The sequence below is a fragment of the Rhea americana genome, unplaced genomic scaffold, assembly GCF_003343005.1.
Source record: "Rhea americana isolate MKP2758 unplaced genomic scaffold, rheAme1 scaffold_197, whole genome shotgun sequence".
NCBI lineage: Eukaryota > Metazoa > Chordata > Aves > Rheiformes > Rheidae > Rhea > Rhea americana.
In genome coordinates, this window is record NW_028186116.1 from 1,222,600 (window position 1) to 1,244,410 (window position 21,811).

General features: G+C 55.1%; 1 protein-coding gene and 1 long non-coding RNA gene across 2 annotated transcripts; both read right to left on the reverse strand.

Annotated features, from left to right (window-relative positions):
• Positions 1-189: 189 nt before the first annotated feature.
• On the reverse strand, positions 190-7,525 carry HTR3A (5-hydroxytryptamine receptor 3A). Its single transcript, XM_085303161.1, has 11 exons — positions 7,459-7,525; positions 6,641-6,820; positions 5,753-5,899; positions 5,338-5,501; positions 5,151-5,195; positions 4,120-4,229; positions 3,246-3,415; positions 2,474-2,634; positions 1,849-2,059; positions 990-1,223; positions 190-488 (listed from the first exon to the last, which is right to left on the reverse strand). Exons 1-11 carry the CDS (start codon positions 7,523-7,525, stop codon positions 190-192), a joined length of 1,788 nt encoding a protein of 595 aa, XP_085159287.1.
• A 5,673-nt stretch (positions 7,526-13,198) lies between these two features.
• LOC146596897 (uncharacterized) lies at positions 13,199-21,780 on the reverse strand. The gene is made up of 2 exons (XR_014895602.1): positions 21,410-21,780; positions 13,199-13,342 (listed from the first exon to the last, which is right to left on the reverse strand). It is a non-coding gene; the product is annotated as an uncharacterized LOC146596897 (long non-coding RNA).
• Positions 21,781-21,811: the final 31 nt, after the last annotated feature.

Below are 21,811 nucleotides of genomic sequence, written 5' to 3' on the forward strand. Positions count from 1 at the left end.
CGTGCCATGCCGGGCCGGGCCGGGCCAGGCTGGGCCATGCCGTGCCGGGCCGTGCCGGGCCAGGCCCTCGCACGCGCGCTCCAGTGCACCGGGTGGGTGTCTGCGGTCCGCAGCGCGGGGGGGGCCTGAGCGCGGGCGCCGGGGGTGGGGGGGAGCCCCCTCTCCCCTGCCCCGGAGGGCAGCCCCAGCTCAGGCGTACCGCCACACAGACCAGAGGGTGCCCAGCGTGACGCTGTAGGCCAGGACTGCCACCAGGTACGCCCGGAAGAGCAGCACGTCCAACACGTAGCCCACTTGCAGCCACTCGCGGGCCACGTCGTGAAACTCCTCGTGTTTCTCGAGGAACTGGCGGATAGTGGTGATCTCACGCAGGAGGCTGTGCATGAGCCGACAGCCCTTGGCCTCTGTGGGAAAGGCAGGCATGGACCTGGTGTCCGCTGCCACCTCACACTCCTGGGGATCCTCACAGCTGCAGTGGTTCAGCTTGGCTGCAGGATCAAGAGACACAAGCGAGGAAAAACCTCTTAAGATGTGGAGCTGAGAAGGCTGCTCACACCTGTGTTTCTGCATGTGAGCCACACTGAACCCAGCCCTGCCTTCCACTCCTTAGACTGCTGGAAACAAGGCTCAGGGGCCACTGGCTTGCATGGGAGCCTGGCAGGTAAGAGGGTTGTATTTGGCTTGGAGAAAAGAAAGGGTCTTGCTTGGCTTACACTTGTTGTGTCAGGACAGGAGATTGTGCTGTGGAGAGAGGAACTGCTTGTGAAAGATAGGTTTCTGACAGTCTTGCCCTGGCACTGGTGCTGGGTGCACCTGAGCTGTGCCGCATCACACTCCTCTGGGCGTGACAGGGACTTTGTGGGGGCCCTCCCAAGAGAGGGGAATTTTGCAAAATCTGGTAAGATGCAGTTAGACTAGCTTTGGGCTTGTGGCTACCTGGGGCCCAGTTCCCTTCTGCTCTCCGTGGGAGCCCTGTGTCCCTCCCTTACCTGTGCTGTCATTATTCTCCATGTGCCCAGAGATGTCCGAGCTCTGTGTCTTGCTGTGGCTGAATTTGTTACTGTCCCGGATACAGAGCAGGGCAGTGGCTCGCTCCAGCACCAAGTGCTTCACCCAGTCAGGGACTTGTGGCTGCAGGTCCTGCTTGTGCACTAGGCGCACAATGAGGATGGTCTCCATGAGGCTGATGACTAGCAATGCCATGCACACCACAAAATAGATGCCTGTGGAGAAGACAGCGAGGTGAACAGCCTGCAAGGCCAGCAGGTTCTCTAGATTCTGAGCAGAGCAGGCAGGGCCTGAATAAATCATCCCCGCCCAGTTCTCTAGAAGAGCTTTAGTCTTTGAACAGTGCAGCAGCTCCTGCTGCTCAAGGCCCCAAACTGCTGTACATGTTTGCTTTGCAGACCAACTCGGTCCAGTCAGTGGCACACCAGTTGTATCTCTGCTCCCCGAGCAGCTCTGGCAGAGCCCTTAAAACCCCTTTCATTGCAGCTGTGCTGGGCCAGGCCTTGAGCTCCCATGCAGGTCTGTCCGTGGTGTGTAGTCACCACCCTGATACCGCAAGGCATGAGTTCCTTTCACAGTCCCTGGTTGTCCTGACCCACCTTTCCTACCTCTTGCTACTCTGGCTCTGGTGATGTTTCTCTGCCTGAGCTGAACCACCTCCCCTCTGATTTCTCTGGCACCCCTGTCCTAGAGGGACAGGCCTCGTTCCATCATTGTTGGGCACTGTCCTGACTCTGGTAGCAGAGAGGGAGATGAACCCCACCATAGGCTCCTACCATGCAAAGCATGTGTCATGAGCCGTTGCCCCACTGCTGGCTGGATCCACGAGCACTGCCATACCTATCAATGGGGTGCCAATAGCAGTAGCTGGAAGCGTGTCAGAAACAATGATTAGGAAGACTGAGTAGCCCAGCAGTAGGGTGATCTTGAAAGAGACCCTCTCGCCACTGTTGGGAGGTAGGTAGAAGCCCACAATGTCCATAACCATCAGGAAGATACTGGGGAGCAGCAGGCTGACAGCGTAGAAGAGGGGACGTCTCCGGATAACTACCTGCCAGGACAGAGGGAGAGACAGGAARGGTTTATTGCAGGGAAAAGCCCCATTTGAAGTGAGGGCTGGAGCTAGTGTGGCTCTCTACTAAGCCAGGCAAGGATGGAGTGCAGAACTGAGTGTTAATGGAGTCAGGTGAAGGGCTCTCTGAAGAGCCCTCAGCTCCAGGGGCCTCCTGCTTGCAGCAAGGAGCTCTGCTAGCTGGTGGAAGCACTGCCAGCGTGGAGCACCATGGTTATGAAACCGCAGGAACTGGGCTGAATTGCCCTCCAGGGCAAATCCCATGTTAGTGCCTCATCTGTGAGAGCAGCAGTGGCCAAAGCAGAACAGGTGGTGGTGTCTCCCGCAGCGCGGGGTTCCTCTTCCATCCCTCTCTCCCTCCCTCCAGCACTGTGGTGAGGTAAGRGCCCTTACGCAGAACTTCATCTCGGCATAGCGGTCACTGCCCTTGATGCTGAACTCCTGGAAGTGGCTGAGTACGTAGAGCAGCTCCCACTCGCCCTGGTTCATGAAGACGTTCTTATCAAATTTCACCAGCTCCGGCTGCCGCCACAGCGAGAGGTTGAGGTCGTGGACTGGGGGGCAGAAGAGAGGTGAGGACAGAAGTGCAGGTGTGCTGCACGCCAGCTGCCTGAGTACGGGAGCACTGAACACCTCCATGCAGGGCAGTGTTTCTGCTCTCTCCTTGCACTTGTGGAGCAGCTGGGCCGCATACATTCCCTATGCGCTAGGGCCATCTAGAGGGACGATGCATCTTCTGCACTGAGCTAACCTACGGGGGACACGCTTGCTCCCTGATGCCTCTCCTCTCCAGCTCCTGCCCTCAAGAGGACCTATGCAACGTCTGCCTTAGAGGAGTTGCAGCAGCCTCGACATGGACAAACCAGGCCTGGAAGGTAAGGGCAATCGTGCACCCCTTGCTGTCCCTCGTGTCTCCACTTAGGTCCCTGGGTGCCGCAGGAGCACTCTTGGCCCTGCCAAGCTCCCCCTGCCCATGTCAGCACAACTTGGTGGAGGCAATGCCCGGCTCCTCACCAAAACAGCTACATGAACACSTAGCACGTTTTTGTGACAGCTTGCTAACCCTTCTCCAGCAGGAGCTGGTCGCTGCCCTCTCCCTGCCTTGTCTCCCTTTTCCAAGGCCTCTCCAGACAGSGCCCACCGCTGCAGAGGTCCCAGCACTTACTGTTGTGCAGCCAACTGGTGAACGTGAGTGAGCAGTTCTGGACGTCAAAGGGGAAATTGTAGATATCCAGGCTGCAGGCAGTCATCACCTGAATGGGTTTGAGGTTCCGGACTTCGCCATAGTGGTGAACGTAGACATAGGGGATGTTGGGGGACTTCCCAACATCCACACTGAAGGGCACAAGGAACAGACTGAGGCTAGGGACTTGACCACGACTGTGAGCAGAATGGGCTCCTCCTGGTGAGCTGTCTTTGGGAGAGCAGTGGCCCCGGGGGCTGGCAGATTGCCGTGCTATTCTGCTAATCATTTTTGGAAATAACTCAAGGCTGGAGGAAAGGGTCAGGAAGGAAGCACCCCACTCTGTGGCAGCATGCCCACCTTGGAGCAGTGCAGTGCTCCCCAGGCTGTCGGCCTCTCCGAGACCCCAAGGAGCCTTTGCCTTTTGGGGCTATTGGTGGGTTTAAGGGTGGCTGCAGCACGAGACTGTGAGAGCACCTTAAAGGCTAGCGGGAGCTGGGGGAGGGAAGGACAATGGCTTGCTTTGCGGGAAGGGCTGGCAGCTCTGCAGCTGCCCTTGCATTGTGCTTCCTTAACAAAGCCTTTCTCCAAATATCTGAATTCCACCCCCGGCACAGTGTGGGTAATTACAAATGTTTATGGTTAGCCAGCATTGGAAATGTCCCAACTCCCAAGCCGTTTCCCCATCTGCAGCTTACCGGATGTGGGGCTACTGCCAGTTCTGTGCTGGGAATACAAAGCGAGAGGTGAAGTGCATGAGCGTGCTCATGTTGGAGAGGGGAGTTAAATCCCCAGGCTCGCTCTCGCAGTCCCGTGCAATGGGGTGAGGAGAACCCAAGAGTTTTGCTGCACTTACAACTCATTGATGAGGATATCAGGCACCCAGATGCTCTCGGTGGGGAGAGAGATCTGCGTGATGTTGTCAAAGTGCGCTGGGTCCCACTGAAGAAACTCGTCGATCCAGTGCTGCAGGGGCAAGACAAAAGGCAACGTAGAGATCAAGGCCAGTTCGAGCCCTTTCCAGATCCAAACCCTGTGCTAGCACCCCGCCACGGCAATGAACCTGCAGGGCCGTACAGCAGAGGAAGCGAAGCCCGCTTCGCCTTATCGCCGCTGCCCAGCCGCGAGGCACGCCGTGTGAAAGCCGCGTCCGTACCGCTCGAGAGCCATGCCCTGCAGAAGTCTTGTTACCCCTCGTGACGGGTGGACTTCACCGTGTGAAGCTGGGACGTTAGCATCCAGGAGTGCGTTTGTGGAGGCACCTTCGCCTTCCCAGGGTGCTAGCTGTCCCGGTGTGATAGCACGGTCCCYACACGCACCTGCTCCGGGGCTAGGGCAGACCCGCGCTGCCCTGGCTCTCTCGACGCCGCGTGGCTCCGCGCCCCAGGCGGAGTGCAGGCTGACCCGAGAACTAGGCAGAGTCACACGGAGGGGAAAGCACTGAGGCACGGAGGTAGCAGAGGAGGCGAGGGTGCTGTGTTGGGGCAAGGGGGGAGCCGACGCTGAGCGGGTGTGAAGGAGAGCTTCTCTCTTCAGCGCGGCACGCCGCGGCTTTCTTGCGCTCCTCTGCCCAAAGCAGCTGGCCCCAGTTCTCCTAGGAGCCATCAGGCCAGGACCCTTTGCTGGTGACAGAAGGGAGGGTACCAAGCGGGGCGAAGGTCGGTGCTGGGGTGGGGGCAATAGCCCGCCTCGCTCGTGCGTGCGTGAGCCCTTGCGGCGAGGGCCGGCAGCCTGCTCTGCCCCGGGGCRCACGAGCCCTGCGCGCAGAAAGCAGCCCCAGGGCCGCGGCGGCRGCGGCACACCGCTAGCCTGCGCGCTCTGCGCCGCCGGCAGCGGGCTCTGCACGGCCCCGGCCACGGGGCCGCTTGGAAGGTCTCCTCTGCTCACCTGTCTGTACCAGATGTACGTGGTCAGCACCTGGTTTTTTTCATCCTGCAGGAATAAGGAAGGAGAATACRCGATCGGCAAAGGGTGTCGTGCCTGCGCCCGGCGTTCCCTCCAGCTGCTGCTCGTGCCGGTGAAGCGCCGCCACGGGAAGGATTTGCACGCGGGCAAAGCGGCGCGGCGGACTCACCACGCTGAGGATGGCGTACACCATGACATCGATGGCCACGTTGGTGGTTGTTCGCCAGTCCCGAACCGGCCGAACGCCCTTCTCGTAGTCAGCCAGGAGGTGGTCGGCGAGCCGGAGCAGGGCGGGCTTGGGGGGCCCTGGCGGGCTGCCCCCCGCCTGGGTAGCTGCGGGGGAAGAGCAGAAAGCCTTCGTCGGGGGTTCACCCGGCACAGAAGTCTTCGAGCCTGCAACCGCTCGGTGCTGCTAGGTCACCTTGCTTGCTTTTGGGACGGGATTTTTCTGGTCAAAGTACCAGTGGCTTGATGGGAACAAGATTGCCACCAAGCCACACGATCTAACGCTTTATTCCTATCTTCTCCTGCCACATACACAGATCTCTCGGYGACCTTCCCCTGGCTCCCGCGCTGCGAGGTACCGTCCGACGGGCTGTCACCTTGCCCTTCCCCGAGCTCGGAGTCAGGGTCGCCAGGCAGCAGCGGCGGGACACCGGGGGAGAACCCCTGCCCACCGAAAACTTCTCCAGAAGTTACTATTTCGTGGGTACTTTTTGTTTGCTCTGAGGCTGGAGAGAGCCACAAGTAAAGATGAACCAGGATGCTAGATTCATTCGTTATGGAACGGAAAAGAATGAAATATGTCGAGCACAGGCGAGGAAGGTTAGTGCCGCTGGCCTTTAACGAGGTGCCCGCCAGTCTCGGCGGGGCCTCGCCGTGTCCGCCGCTGGCTGGGACCAGGCGCCCGAGCGCTGTGCGCGTCGCAGACGCCTCCCGGCGCTGCAGTCGGGGTTTCTCTTGGAAAGCAGCCGCAGGGCAGCTGGGCTTTTTGGCTGCCAGTCAAGTAGCTGTTGGTAGCCTTGGCTGTAGGTAGCTGTTCCTTAGCCCCCTCCCGTGCGTCCCCGTGCTGCTCGGGAGGGCTGCGCCCTCCCCATCGCGCGGGGCTCTGCAGGGCGTCGCGCCCAGCCCGGGCCCGGCTGCATCCGCCACGAGCGGCACGCGCCGTCCCGGGGAGGTGGCCTCACGCCCGTGTCTCGGGACGATCCCTTGCTCCCACCCTGGGCCTCTCCTGCCCGCCCAGACAGCAACGGCTGTGGTGCAAGGACACCCTGCTGCTACGGGTCGCGGGGGGCCCTGCACAACGCAGTCCYTTTTGCTGCTGGAGGCTGTGATATCGGCATAAAGTGTGGGGTGAACTGTTATTTAAAAAAATCTGCATGTTAGTTTAAAATTTTAAAAAGTCAGGGCAAAACATTTCTCTTTTTCTGGCCTTTTCTCTTCAGCCAAACTAAGGTAAGATCGACACGCACGATCTGGAATCGCCTGCACGACCCGCATCTTCACTGGGTGTGTGGATTTGCTTTGATTTTTCCACGAGAAAGGATGCTGGCCAGAGCTGCCTCCCCCGTTCGGCGTGCCATCGGCTTCTCCGCGGCAGCCTCTAGCGGCGCGAGGCAGCCGCTGTCTCACTTTTTGTTTTGCTGCAATATCTGTGAGGGAGGGCAGGGGGAAAGCAAAGGCCCGGAAATCTGCGGTTGCTTCGGCACCAAATGGTGCAACGACTTTTGCAGCATTGCTCGAGGAAGGTGAGCAGCGAAAATAGCAATCGCTCACCCACAGCTTTGCGGGTGTCTTTGCACAGTGCGGAGCTAAGGTYGTAAACTGTAGCCACGGCACCGTTTCTGTGCAGCACCACCCAGAGCGATGCTGCCCTGCGTTGTGAGGACTGAAACGTTGTTAGAGGAATGAATTTATCGGATTAGGCGCTTAGGCAACAAGTTCCAGAGAGACAGAGGCAGGCGAGCGGTGTTCCCCTTTCCTAGCCTTGCCCGTCTGAGCACGCTCAGCCTCTGAGCACTTGGGAAGCACGCTGGAGCCGTGTATGGATGAGCCGACAGCGCTGCACCGCGTGAGCTGTGCCCTTACCGCGCCGTGGCCGCCRGCGCTGCTCGTGCGCGCGGCGCCTCCGAGGCAGCCCGAGGTTGTCCGTGCCCAGGTACGTAGCTTTGCAAGCACAACGTGTTTCTAAAACCTAGCTTCTGCGCGCCGTGCRCTAGCTTTTTGTTAAGGGACTCCAACACACGTTTTCGCTCCCAGCCCGCCCAAGCCGCCCCGCGAGGCTCCTTACCTGCGCCGTGCAGCGCTGCAGCGAGCGGCAGCAGCGCGAGGCACCCGCGGAGCGCGGCGCGCCCCATGGTCCGGCGGCGCGGGGTCCCTCGCCGCTCCTTCGCCTGCCTCGCCGCCCGCCTCCTCCCGCCCGCCCCGGCAGCCTCGCGCACCGCGCCGGCGGAGCGGCCAGCCTGCTGCTCGCCTTCCCCCGGCCGCCGGGTTTCTGAAAAACTCCTGATTAACCTGGCAGTCGGTCGCCTCGGCCGCATCGAGTTTCAGGCGGGGAGGGCGGAGGCAGGGGCAGGGGCTGCCGCGGCGCCGCGAGGCGCACCGCGGCTCCCTGATTTTGGTTACAGATGGAAGCGCTGATGCTGACACTGTAATCTAATCGGGATAACGCTGCCTTGTTTCCGCTGGTGCATTAGACAAAAGCAGAGCGAGGTCTTCTGAAAGCAAGCTGCGGCGGTGCGTAGGGCGCGGGGGCTGCGCGTCGCGGACCGGCTCGGCTCGGGGATGCTTCATCCCTGCGGTTGTGATCGGCCTCCAACGAAGAAACCAGTTTGCCCCCATTCCCTGCTCGTTCTTGTACACAAAGTGCCCAGAAAATTGCTTGGGGAGCGGTGACGTATGCCGGGGCGGGGGGATGGGGACGCACAGGCTTTTGACGCCCTTTCTAACCTCCTTGGTTATGGGAGCTTCTTGATGGTTTTTGGTGGGTTTATCAGCAAAATGTCTAATACAAGCCAAAGCAATGCTTTATTTTAASTGCGTTTTATTAATGTTAAAATGCTTTATTTTAACATTGCATTTGCACGTTGCAGAAGACGAAGCTTTCAGCGCCCGGCCGCCGCGGGCTCGGGATCAGCCCGGCCGGCCGCAGAGCCCGGGCGAGCCCCGCAGCCGCGCGTGTGCACCGGACCGAGAGCCGCCGTCTTTGGGCGGGCAAGGCCTAAAGCAACGCTCGCTCCCGCGCGGTTCAAGGCGAAAACGTGCTGCTCGGGTGTTCTCCGCGGTCGTGCGGTCGTGTTCACAGGCTTTGCCCTAGGTGCTGATAGAGCTCGAGGTTGCCTTCTTCCCCCGACCGAAGCACAGGCACGGTGCAGCCTTTCCTCGGYGAGCTCCCCCGCGCCGCAGTGCTGCCGTGCAGGCGCGGCGCTCGGCCACCCGCTCGGAGACCTCTGCGCCGGGAGGTGCGTCGATAGCCCCGAAACAGCAGCCGAGCCCGAGGGGCGACGCGGYGACCGGGGCCTCGGGCCRCGTTTGGCTTTCGCTGTGGCTGTTKGCGCTGTTCCAAGGCATGCAGCCCTGAAGAAATTTCCCATTAATGGGGCTGCCGGCAAGGCAGGAACTGGAGCCTTTGGCGGCAGCGCGGTGCAAATTGCATCAGGTGGCAGCGCGGAGTCACTTAAACAAGATAAGAATTAGTGCGCGGCCCTGATGAACTCCCCCTCGGCTGCCGATAGCCGAGTCAGGCAAGAGAGAGAGTGCAGAGCCGGGGCTAATTTGATTTCCTGGCTCTGTTAGCGGATGGAAAGTCACCTCTCAGGGCGTGCAGACAGCTCGGAGCTCTTTGCCGTTATTGAATCTGGATAATAAAAATCACGGGCAGCGCCGGAGCAGGGCCGGGGACCGTGCCCCGCTCTGCCGGCGCTGGCAGCACCGGGGGCCACGGCGCGGGAGCCGTGCAGGAACGGGGCGCCGGGGCGCGGGAACCGCACCGCCGGGCTGCCGGCCGCCCAGCGCGGGGGCACGGGTGCGCCCGGCGCCTCTGCCTTCGCCAGGCTCGCTCCCTCGGGTCTTACGTCCTCATCTTAAAGAGATTTTAACGCGGCGCCTATCGGCCCTTCCGTTATCGGATATCTGGTTAGCGTGATCTATCGCAGGCCGGCGTTACGCGTGCGCGCACACACGCTCTGCGCTCTGGGGCTCTTACGGGACTTTTTGTGGGACGTCTGATATAAATTGGCAGCATCCAGATCAGATTTACTTTCTGCAATGGTATAATGGGATTTTATTAGCTCTGTAATCTGCTGCACAGTAATTGCTTTTCCGGGAATCGACGCGCTCGCCGCGCGGCGTTTCTGGCGGCTCGGCGCCGCTTTCCGGGGCGAAGGCGCGCTGCTGCCTGTGCTCCGCGCCGGCGGCCGCGTCGGGCCCTGCCAGGACGCGCTGCGCTGTCCGCGCCCGGGACGCGGGAAAGGGAGGCGCCGCTCCCGGTGCTGCCGGCGTCACGTTTCACGGGGTTTTCCTGCCGCCCGATGCTTCTGTCCGGGCTGCAGCGGGGTGGGGACGGGGCAGCGGGGAGGGAGCTGCGAAGGAGGCGCTGGCAGCGCGCGCGTTCCTTGCTCGGTTCTTGCTCTYACGGAGACAGCTCCCGTACGGGCGGGCGGGTTTTTGAGGGATGCGAGGCACAGGAAGCTCCAGCGTGCCGGGGAGGCGAGCGGAGCCGCCGGCGCGGCCCCTCTCCCGCCGCCGCCAGGCCGCCCCCGGGGAGCCGCGCGCTGCCCCGATCGCACGTCCGCTGTGGTTTAGCGCCGCGAGTCACGGCACGAGGAGGAGGAGGAGGAGGGCGAGCAGCCCGCGGCCGTCCCCCGCTGCCCACGGCTCGGCTCGCCGGCGCGGGTCGCTGCCGGCCCCCGCGGCTCTGCCGCGCGCCGAGGGCCGGGCTGCCGAAAACGCCTCGGTGCCCGCGGAGCAAGCAGCGGCGTTTCCAAGCGCTTCGCCAGCGCCCTGATTAAAACAGTTATTTCTTCCCCCTGCGCGGAGCCGCGTCTCCGGCAGCGGAGTCCCCGGCACCCCGGGAAAGCGCCCGGCAGGCGCGGCAGGGCCAGGCGCCCGCGGGACGGCCCGCGGGTAACCGCGCCGCGGCGGGGCACGGGGAGGTGACCTGGTCGCCCTCTCCCATCCGCCGTTCTCGTTTGCTCTGCTCCTCTGCATGGGGGGGGACACGATTACACACGTACGATGTAACGAGTTTAAGGTCACATCGGCAGCGCTTTGAAAATAAGACTTTATTAGAGCAAGAAGAAAGCTTCCCCAGCTAGCGTCGCTGTCTTTAATAATAAAAACAAGCAGGGGCAATAAATAACCAGCGTCGCTGCAGGCGGGCAGCCGAGCTCCGCCACGGCACCGCCGTGTTTCACCGTTCGATTACCCGCGGCACAAAGACGTGCRGGGCTGGAGGGGCAGCTAGGGCATCTCCGCGGAAAGCACGCTGCAGCGATGCCCGAGGGGACGGGTGCGAGAGCCTGCCTTCGGGGGTAGGAGGGTATCTATCTCCTCCAGACTGCCTCGGTTTTAATCTCCCTTGAACAGCCCGCTGACGAACGATCGCCACGCCGGTGCCTGGCAGCACGGTCTTTGCGGAAAGCGGGGGAAAGTGTCACCTAAATGGGATAACTTTTTTGGCAAAGCCATTTGTTAGCTCTTGGAGTGCCTTAAGCACAGGTGCTAAACGGAGAYGGGGAAGCCTTTGCCTTGCCCCAAATGACCGGACACCCTCATGGACTGGAGGTGGGTGGGAGGAAGGCAGAGCGGTGCYGTAAGGAGCACGTGCCCACCGGGAAGAAAGCCTTCTGCCCGGCCCGGCACTGCGTGCCGCTTGCGGAGCTGCTGCAGGAGAGGACCCTGGCTCGCATGTGGTCCTCACCCAGGTGGAGGAGCTTCACGGGCAGGATGGATTTGGACAGACTGAGGACCAAGAGGGCCATGCAGACGGGGCAGAAGCCCTTGGGGCAAAGGCAGAGAGAGGCCCAACATGAAGAGCCCCAGCCCAACAACAACAGCTGCAGCACATCTCCAGGAGGAAAGGAGCTTTCTTAGCAAGCTGCTAGTATTTACTCATCTGCTTAATGCGTTTGAGTTGGAACAGCTGCGGGGATGCGTCACATGTATTTAACTCTGCCAGCCGCCCTGGCAGGAGCTGGAGACAGGCAAGGGCACCTCTGTGTGGTGGTCTGGGTGGAGGTGAGTGCTCTGGGGGCTTGGTGCATGCGTGCTGCAGCACAACACTCCCTTCAGGTCTCTCCCCTGATTCAAACCTGGGGGCAAAAAAGCCTTTCCTGTGTTGGAAAAGGCAGTGAGAGGTGGCAGTGGCACCTTGCCCTGTGTGGTGCCCTAATCCCAGATCATCCTGAGGGCAAAGAAGCCCTGAAGCCTTTCCTCCCCTCCAGTGAAGGGAGGGCAGCGCTTTGGTTTCAGTTGTGGTCTCCATTAGATGCCCTTCAGGCAGCAGCAATRTTGTGCCCCAGCTGCAGTATCTGTTGCAGGTGGAGAATAATAAGTATGTGAAGGTATTTGGAGCCTGTTGATGTTGGTGAAGGAGATGGGTCTTGTTGGAGGAGGTACAGTAGCTGTGTGCAGGAGGGGTGATAGTACCTGGGGTTGGGGGSGGATTGCAGATGCCCACAGTGTCTAATCTTGCTGCACCAGCTGCAGCTTGCAGCTGAGTTTGCTGCTTTTTCTCCCATGGTTTTTGCTGCAGTGATTTTGTGATGGGCAGGAAGGTGCCAGCTTAGACCCCCCCGGCTTCCCTGGGCAGTGGCCTGCATCTGTCTTGCTGGGYTTAGCTGCATTTCCTGTGCTGCTGGAGGGCTGCTGTGGGTGAGGCGCTTGGCGAGGCAGGGCAGGCTCYGTGGGAAGGTGAGGGCAGCCCGCCCTGTGCGCTGGCACCGTGCCCCCATGCAGTGCAGCCTCCTCCTTGRGGCGCCTGCTCCCAAAGGAAGACTCATAGTAGGAACTGTGGAAATGCTCATTACTTTTAAGTAGAAATYTAGTGCCTGTCTTCCTTGCGTCTCCAACAAAAACTCTTGTTCTGTGGCTATATTTTTTTAAGAAGGATTTCAAACCAGGAACCGCAGCACTTTTGGTCTGTGCTTTAAAAATAACCCTGCAAATAACTTGGCCAAAACGGGTGTATTTTCCTCTGGAGAAGGAACGGAAAACGAGAAAGACTTGAAGCAACTTGGAAAGGTAAAGTCAYGCTGAAAAGGCTGTTAGCTTTTGCTTTAAAATACCTGCAAAAGTTTTATTGAAAAATACCCTTTTTCTTGCTTCGGTTGGCCTGAGTGCGGGGGGAGAGCCGGGGGCGAGCGGAGCCGGCAGGGTGCACGCGCTTCCCCGGGGCTGCCGGCGCCTTCCCGCTCGAGCATTCTTCGGTATATCCTGCCGCTGTGGTAATGTGTTGCAAGCTGGTATCTTTAAAATTAATGAAGTGGTTAAGCCTTAGTCAAGAAGCTCATCAAGACGGCAGCCGCTCCCGCCTGGCGAGCGTGCGGACAGGAGAGCTCCTCCGCAGCGCCCGCCGCGGGCCCCGAGCGCAGCCGCCCRGGGTGGTGAGCCTGCCGGCGGTGCCCCGGCGCGGGGCTGGCGATGGGGCGGGTTAGGGAGGAAGCGGAGAGGCAGAGCCCGGGGCACGGCAGTCCGCGGGGCTGCTAGGAAGGCCAGCGCCTGGGGAGAGCAGCGCGCGGGCGGAGGGGCCGTGAGCGCGGGGAGGTCTGGAGACCTCCTCGTGCCGTGCCAAAAAGGACAGAGCACTGCGCAGAGCAGCGCGGAGCTGGCTTGCTCCTTGCAGAGTACAAGTACTGCAGGGGCTGGGATTCCTAAGGGAAGGGTAAATCTTTGGATGCCTTCGTTTTTAGGTGCTCAACCTGAGCTAGAGCYGTCTGAGCCGGAGGCTTTCGTATTGCAGGGGCAGGTTTCGCATCAAAGCGGAAATGAAAGCTTTCAACTGCTGTGGTTTAAAAATAAGAAACTGATCCTCTCAAGGAAATGACAAATGTAATGGCAAACTTGTAATTCATTGCTGACAATATCTGGAGCCCAGATAACATTGAGCGGCAGCAATATTCCCTCATCCCGTCTTAGAGACTGAAATTCCAGGTGAGCAATTCATCCTTCCAGATCTGTGGGCAGAAGAATATTAAGTTTGCATGTGTGGCTGTTTTCCTCAATCACGTTATGCTTGGGATAGTTGTGAGGGACACTTTTTTTCCCCCCTGTATTTAGGGAGAGGGAGACAGGTAAGCTTGCCTTGCTAGGAGCATGCCAGCAGCTTGCCTTGGCTCGCAGGGGCATGCGCTAGTGGGTGCGTGCTGCTCTGCCTCCTGGCACAGAGCACGATCGCTCTGCTCTGAGCCTTCAAGTCTTTCTTGTCTCTAGGCTGTTATCCAACCCAGAAAGAAAATCACCTGGAGGGTGGTTCCAGGAGGTGCTACAGGGCACCTGCTGCTGCTCTGGTTCTGCTGCATGCAGGGAGCATTCATTTACCTGTGGAAACCAGATGCTTGTTGTTAGCTTTTAGTTGTGTGCGTGCTGCAAGAAGAAGAAAAAAATGGAAAAGTTTTTCAGCACATGACTGAGTTGATGAGAAAGGGACAATTCTTAAAAATGCAGTGTCTCTGTATATCAGTGCTTCCAACTTGTAAACATAAAACTTAAGGTGGTTCTGACAAGTTAAATATTTCCCATTTATTAAGYTTCTGATATCCATTGAAATTCCTCAGAACTTAGGTCATGTTAGCTCTAAAACATTTCTTGGACTTTTTGCATCTTATTGCTTGCTTCTTCTCCTTTCCACATAATTGGGCAATTTCTGCAGTTGCTTATTAGTTGTTATACTTGCTACTCTGAATAGCCCTATCGGATAGAAGAGACAACGTGCTTCCAAAGGTGGTATCTTTGGAAGTGCCCCAGGATGCTGCTGTTAATGCCCGCTAGCAGCAGCAGGACAGCAGCAGCGGCGGGGATGCATGGAGCACTTCACCCTGCCCCAAGCAGCGCAGCTGAGGCTTCCCAGTGGCCTTAAACAGCCTGCACGGAAAACAGGAGCGATGGAGTTACATTGCTCTGAGCACCTGGCTTCACGAGAAAAAAGCTAGTTCAAGATAGGCTGACACCTCCAGTTGCTCAGGAGCACTTTCTCCATTTGGAGACCTTCATGTGAGCAGAGCCGTCATGCAGCCAAAAAGGAAAGAGAAGGTTTTATTTAAAAAAGGAAAGACGGTGAGTAAGAATTATATAACAGGCCTTTAAATTTCAGTGGGCTCCTCACAGTCTGCACCTTGTTTTATGCCTTCAGGTGTGCTAGAATAGCCCAAAGCAGGAGAGGAAAAAGCTAGGTCGTGCAAGTTTGTAAGTATTTAGTGAGTCCTGTGATTTGGAATTCATTCTCAAATTTCAGCATATTTTGGTTTGCCAGGAGCAAAAGTAACAGCAGAAAACGTGGTTTCAAAATGGGCTGAAACTAGAAAGTGTGGCACATGCACAGTTTTTTCACTTTTAAAGCAATGACGGTGCAAATTGGTTGCTTCCTTTTGACAAAGTAAGATTTACACATGGGAGGATCTTGGGGTTCATTATGCAAGAAGAGGAGCAAGGGCAGATCTTCAGCTCCCGCTTGGTATTCATCTGAGAGTGTATGATCCTCGCTGCAGTAAATGATCTTTGATGTAATGGYACTTTGACTGCACTTGACACTGCAGACGAATCACCAGTGTCTGTCTTGCACCCTAATCAGTTACTGTGACACTAATCAGGCTGCTAAACATAATACACACACTCAGCAAACCCTGGGCTAAAAATATGAGGCTGAGTTTATGTTTGTAATCAGGATATTAATTTTTCAGAGGGAGTTCAYTGGTGTTAGGCAGCCCCCTGTGTTAAATCACCACACATACAGCTTTTCCTACTCATAAAACACAGTAAGTGACCTCAAGCTAGGTGTGTGGGTATGGAGTTTTTTTTCTTGTTTTTTATGATGTTACAGGTAGAAATTCCCTGCCTTTTGAATGACAGGGCTTCTCCTCCCCCCATTAATTTGTCTTATTACAGCACTGGCAACACCCCAATCAGATCAGCCAAGTCCCAATGACATGCAGTGCTGGGCTCCCTTCTTGCCAGTGATTAAACATGTACGTGTTGCAAGTCTTGCAAAAATACCTTTGGTGGAATACTCCTGTGGTTTCAGGTAAGCATATGCCTGCCTGCCAGTTGGCCTGAAGCTCTGCCCTCTCTGAGCAAAAGGATATGAACATGTTGCCTTTCTCCTGGAAAGGCGCCTTAAGACCTATGGAGACAGTACAGGGGGAACCTTCAGGAAACCTTCTGGATCCTGGGAGTTCATAGAGGGATTTGCAATAAAAGCAGAAGTGTGTCCATGCCAGTGTGGTTTTTTTTTTGTTTGTTTTATTTTGTTTTTTTTYCCCCCCCGCTCTCTAAACGTAGTTGTTTGCACAGTGCCCTCTAAGGGGAGCCCTGTACCAGTACCCTGGATAGGACTGGGGTGTGCTCCAGCAGAGGAACAATGAGACAAGCTMCTGCTAGCTCCATGAGACCTTTCGCTGCAGAAGTATTACTAATACTAGCTCAGTTCCAAGAATTGCCTCCTGCCCTGTCACATGGATGAAGGTTCCTTTGGGCCTGGATCTGTAAAAAGGAGATTCAGAGGAGATGAATGGTAGCATAGGGAAGAAGTTCTCTTTTTGGCTCCCTGATTGTGGCCTGCAGTAACAGTAAAATGCAGAACCTTGGCACTGTTGGTTCACACCACTTAAAAGGGAGATTCTGCTTCATGTTCACTCTCCAGAGCAGAGCCAGCCCAGGGCTGGTTCTCCTGCACAGCTGGCTTTTGGAGCCTAAACTTCGTCAAAAACATTCCAAGTCAATACCCTTTTATTATTTCCCTCTACAGCACCTTCTTGGTGCTGCCTGGCCCTTTCTGTTTGCTCGGTGCATTGCTTCCTCCGAAGGCAAAGGACCTCCTGCATGACAGCAGGGTTTTCAAAATGTCAAGGTGAAGGAGATACCACTTGCTCCTGGCCTCTTTTAGGTTCTCTTAACTTTACTCTGGGGGAACAGGTGAGGAAAAGCACTATGCCCATCGCTGTGCAGGCCTAGAGGAGCCTCGCGTGGACCACAGCTATCCTGGCGGCTCACTGGAGAGCGCAACAGGGCTGCTGCTAAAACCAGAGTCTTGTTTTATCAAGTTAAACAACAAGTTTCTCAATGCCAGCTGGCTGGCATAATTGGTTCTCTGGTGGCATTATTCACAGCTCTTTCCTTTTGCTTTTTCAGATACCTTCCATCTTGCTTGTTAAAAGCACAGGATATTTCGGAGAATTGGAATTCATTAGTCTTCCTAACAGAGGGAGCCTACTTAGACCTAAATTGGTGGTTAGCAAATGTACAGATAATTCTCACACATTCTTATTTATCTTCCCCAGTTCGGCAGAGTATAGAAACAGATGCCTCGGCGTCTGTCTGGGAGGCTCTAGTCAATGGAGTGGAATACAAAGGTATCTGGGATTCGGAATTGGCAAAACTCAATATAAGCAAATTGGAACTCTTCTGTGTTGACTAGATTACCTCCCTAATCAGATTTCCCCAAGGTCCTCGCAATAACTTGATATTCTCAGGCAAGACTAGTCTTTTATGTACGCGAAACAGGAGGCAAAAGATCACAATAGAAGTCAGAGGCAGTGATGAAGACGGGCCAAGAGCTCTTCAGGCGAAACAATGGTTGCTAGATGCTTGTCTATTAGYGCCCGCACCTGCTGATGGCTCTGCTGCATCGAGGTTTATAGAGCCTCTGGATGCTTGATGACATTGGCTCTGGAGCCAAATCTCTGCTTTGATGTACCAGTAGTGCCAGTATAGATCTTCTCGATGTGCATTCTTTGCAGCCAAAGATGTAGAGAAGACTTTAAATTGGGAGGGGAAAGAAACTTCCTCATCCCTATCTTGGCTTAGGGTAGCTATTTTATGGATCCCACTAGCTTACAGCTAATGATGTGGAGATGGTTAACTTGGGCTTGAGCAGAGCTGCTGGCTCATCTTTTTTCAGCTTGGTGTTTACAAGACACTTGCTACAGCTAAAGCAAGTGAGATCCTCTCTGAGCCCCTTCAGAAACTTTCATTTTTGTAACAAAATGGCATTTTCCAAATCTGCTCTTTGCTCTCCCCACAGTGCTGATGGATGGCTGGCAGCAGAGGAAAACCGATTCTGGTCTGCTAGAGCCCTGTGGGAAATGCTCACTTGATCTACACCCAAACTTTGCATCTTCAGATGCCCTGAAATGCAGTTTCAGTTCAYCAGCAAGGAGGAATTAAGATCTGCAATACAAGAGGTAATTACAGTGCTTGCAGTTATTCATTAATTCATGTAGCATATTTCCTGTAATTAATGCCATGCCCACACAGTGCCTATGTTAATACACTTGCCAGCACCTCAAATATATTTCAGCAGCTTTCAGAATAGCAAAGCAGGTCAGGTAAAACTGAGAAGGAGGAAGCTTGAATGGCACAGATCATCCAAGTGTGCTTAAAAGGATGCTGCCAAAATTGAAACAAATAATATCACCTCTGTATCTAGTGCTATTATTAGTCTGGTAAACTCTTGAAAYTGGTGGAATTTTTTATGTTGGATTTTTAACTTTGCTGTGTTTTTTTTCTCTGCATGTAAGACAAAATGGATTATGTTTACTGGGTTGCTCAGTTGCAATGTGCCTATCAGCTCTGCTGACTCCTTGCCCTCTTGCCTCTCAAATGCCTCAACAAAAATATTTATGCTCAAGCACAAGAAAAGCTGTGAGGATGTAGTCTTCAAAGTCCTGTAAGGAGTTCAGCATCCAAGCTACCATCAGACTTGAAACCTCACAGCTCTGGGCRATCCAAGTCCAAATTCCCTCCAATCTGCTAACTGAAAAAAGATAAAGATGTACAATTTAATGAACATGCACTTTTGAAAATCTCCCTTCAAATATGCATTTTAACTTTTGCCTGCTTATTTTCAGTCTAAGCTAAATGGACCCTTGGGAAGGCTGTGTTTCTAGCATGCTGAAATTCCTAAACCTATTTAAAACTAGCAAAGCAGAGGACACTATCTGTAACCGCACAGACACAAATCATGCAGGGGGCTCGCTTCTGCCTGGAGCCAGTCTCAGTCTGGCAGGTGATAGGATGTTGTGAGCAGCAGGAGCTTGAGGGCAGTTGTGCAGGTACGTTGTGATTACCACATCCAGCACCGCGTACAAGCAGAGGTTCAGGTACACAGTGGTGGCCTCTGTGCAGTGCTTGATGGGTCTCACTCCCCTGCAGTAAAATGCTGTAGAAGATGCCTGGTCGTGCAATGGGAAGTGGAGTGTCTAGGCTACAGAGCATCTGCAGTGGAGYTTCCTGAAACACAAATAGGCACCTTCAGCTAGGTTTAGTAGCAGGGAGGTGGAGAGGTGTCAGCTGTGGCCRGGGAGTTAACTTTCATGTGCCACAGGCTTCAGTAAATTAATTAGACCTGGAAATTGCATTTGGCCTAGAAATAAGCAAACAGAAATCACTATGCCTAGGAACTTAAATACCTTTTGTCTGACCCTTTAACTCTGCTTCCTGCAGTGCTGCTGTTCCAGGCAAAAATGCCAGGGACCCTTTCTGGGGGAAAGGAGTACCACCACCCTCCGGGGAGCATCTGGCTTCAGCGCCCGGCACTGAGCCCTGGCGCTCTGTGCGAAGCCGGTACGGTGGAGGAGAAATGAAGACTAGCAATTGTAAGTGACACATTTCTGAGTGCTCCTCCTGAGATGCAAAAAGATATTTTGCTCACAAGCTTTGCCAGCCCTTGGGGAGCGCGGCCTCACAGAGTCATTGGGCTGAAGCAAATTGCCAGTGTGCGTGAGCAAAATCTAATCTGCGATGTCCTGCGCATGCATGCATCTGAGTGCTCAGAGCTTTTGATGGCTGTTTTGATGAGCTGCTGAAAGTATGAGATCCAGCAGGAAACTGTAAATGAGATCTCCTCTCCCAGCGCACCGGGCCTGCTCATACCCATTCCTTTATGAGGGACACGGTGTCACTTGCTGCCACAGGCAGCTGTTCTATGATTTATCAATGTCACCGTGACCAAAATGCTGAGAATTGTGCTGGAGGAGCAATTCAAGCCCTGGCCTGAGCTGAGGAACGGTCACCTTCGATTCATCAGAGCTGTGAGCCAGGTGAATGTTTGGCTCTGGGCAGCAGCTTCCTTCTACAGCCATGTTTTCTGAGGGTGGATTTAAAAATTGCACTCAAAGATGTGTGTAAAACCTCACCTTTGCTGGCTGCCCAGCAGGGCCACTCTAGTTTCTCAGGGAAAGTACAAGTAGGCAGGTGCAGTATGACCYGTTTCCATTGAGATCTCACACAAATCATGTGTTAGACTGCATTAACCCCTGAATGCTTTCTGCTCTTTTTGTCAGTACTAGCTATTTGAGTGCTGATGTTCTGCTTTTCTGTCTGATCAATCTTGCCTGAATCTTGCTCACATCTTGGTTCCAGGTCCATTTGGGGGCTGCAAGCTCTGCAGTTTAATCACACAGCTGATGTTCCGGGGGTGGGGGGGGAAGCATTTTATTTTTGAAGCCAAACAAGATTGGCTTGCAAGTCACCCTCTTCATAAGCCTTTTTTTTTTGGGGGGGGGGAGCGGGGGAGTGTCAGAATCAAAGTAAAAATTGAAAATATTTGGGCTTTGAACTAAACAAAGGGAAATAACTTAATGCTGGATAGAAGTTAGATCTGCAGAATGGTACACATTAGATTAACGGAATGGATATGCAGTTCAGTGACCAGTAGTTAACAATAAATCATGACCCCAGAAACTAACGTGACAGCCATGGCAATCACCAGACTGTCTCAGCAGGCAGCGGCAGAAAGCCTTGGGGCAGCCCAAGGTGCAAGGCAGTGGGATGACCGTGTCCAGCCTTGGTTTGGGGGTAACATGAACCTCCTCCTTGCAGCCCACCATGTGCCAGCAAAACAGCAATGTCGCTTTCTGCAAAACTTGTCCTGAAAATTCATTTAAACCATATCCTTGCTCTACTTGAATTCAGAGTTCTGTGCTTTATGTTGAACTATGCTTTTCCTTCTAAGAGCCAGGGATCTGGGTCCGGTGCTTATCTGTGCCAAATGCTCCCTGCTTTATTCTGGTAAAGCACTGCATGTCTTTTCCTTGCCTCAGTTTCCCTACTTTCAAAACAGCTAGCCATGTGTGTCTGGCTACTCATACCATATTCATCACTGTAGAGTTGGTGTTTAAAAAAAAATGAAAAGGGCTTTAACAGCCTCAGATGACTGGTGCAAAAGATGGGTCTCTTTCAGTGTCTTCAAGCTAAGATGCCACTTGGGCTCTCTTCTCCTTTTTTGGTATGACATGCACTGCATATAACTCACTTCAGATAGGCCAAAACCATCTTTTGAAGACTCCTTGGGGACAGTCCTCCTTGGGAGAATTAGTTGCAATGCTAAATAAAACAAGGAAGGTGTCCCTGGGTCCCATCATCCCAGCAGGTTGTGAACATCGGTCAGCATACTGGATACAAAAGAAGTGAGGTTAAGCTGCTTGACGCTGTTTGCAATGCTGGTCACTTTCAAAGGGATTTTAAAGAAGCTGTGATTGCTGCCTTTTGACTTGCCTCAACTGTTGAGGCAAGCTGGTGGTAGAAAGCTATGAAACTGAGGGCTTCCAGTAAAATCAAATCTAAAAAATGATTTTTTTTCTCCTAATTTCAGTTAGACCCATAAAAATACGGTGACTTAAACTGTGGAAAGCAGGTTACTGGCCCTTTCTATTGTTGCAAGTCTCCTTGTCTTATATATATTAAGCTGGGGACCTCTGACATTCCTCCACACCTGGAAAATCTCTGGTAGGCTGTAGATCTCAAAGGTTTTGCATCTAAAGTAGCTTAACCCTGAAAACTGTGGCATTTCTGGATTCCTTGTTAGATGAACGCTTGTAAGGACTGACTCATCTGAGTTACGTTGCAGACTATATGCTGCACTGCCAAGGTAATGCAGCCAGTCTGCCCTGCCGTGTAGGAGCGAAGCTCTTCCCCGCACAGTGCCTAATCCAGCTTGCTTGTGCAAACGGGGGCACGCACTAGCCGTACGCACGTCCTGGACAGCATCTGCAGCCTCAGGAAGGGCCCAGTGCATGCGCGCACCTTACCAAAGGGTGGGACGCGCAGCAGAAGCGCTCTGGAGGCAGCTGCCGTCTCGTAACCTGCGGCGTCTSGCTTTGCCCAAAGCTCCCGCCATCAAAGGCCCCTCTACCAGGAGCAGCTCCTCRTTAACGCTGTATTCCCCTGAAAGAGCAAACCAGCTCGGAGGCGCGCGYGGCGGGATGCTCCTGGGCTCGTGGCCGCTCCGCAGCCCGGCTGCGGGCAGCGTTTTGATCTCRCTGATGCTGCAGCACTGAGTGACTMGCGGAATCCAGGGCCCTCGCCCAGGAGGGGGAATCACAACAACTCGGTTTTCCTTCCGCGCTCCTCCCTGCCGCTGCGGCTGCCGCTGCCTCCGGCGGTGCTAATTCCGCCAACAACGGGCCCGTTGCCCGAGCGAGGGCCGGGCT

Excerpts from the sequence above, each read along its gene's own strand:
- HTR3A (XM_085303161.1), bottom strand. The coding sequence starts at position 7,525 with ATGGGGCGCGCCGCGCTCCGCGGGTGCCTCGCGCTGCTGCCGCTCGCT. Across the intron at positions 5,502-5,752 it reads AGGTGACAGCCCGTCGGACG|CTACCCAGGCGGGGGGCAGC; the intron begins GTACCTCGCAGC and ends CTTCCCCCGCAG. Across the intron at positions 2,635-3,245 it reads CACCAGTTGGCTGCACAACA|TCCACGACCTCAACCTCTCG; the intron begins GTAAGTGCTGGG and ends TCTGCCCCCCAG.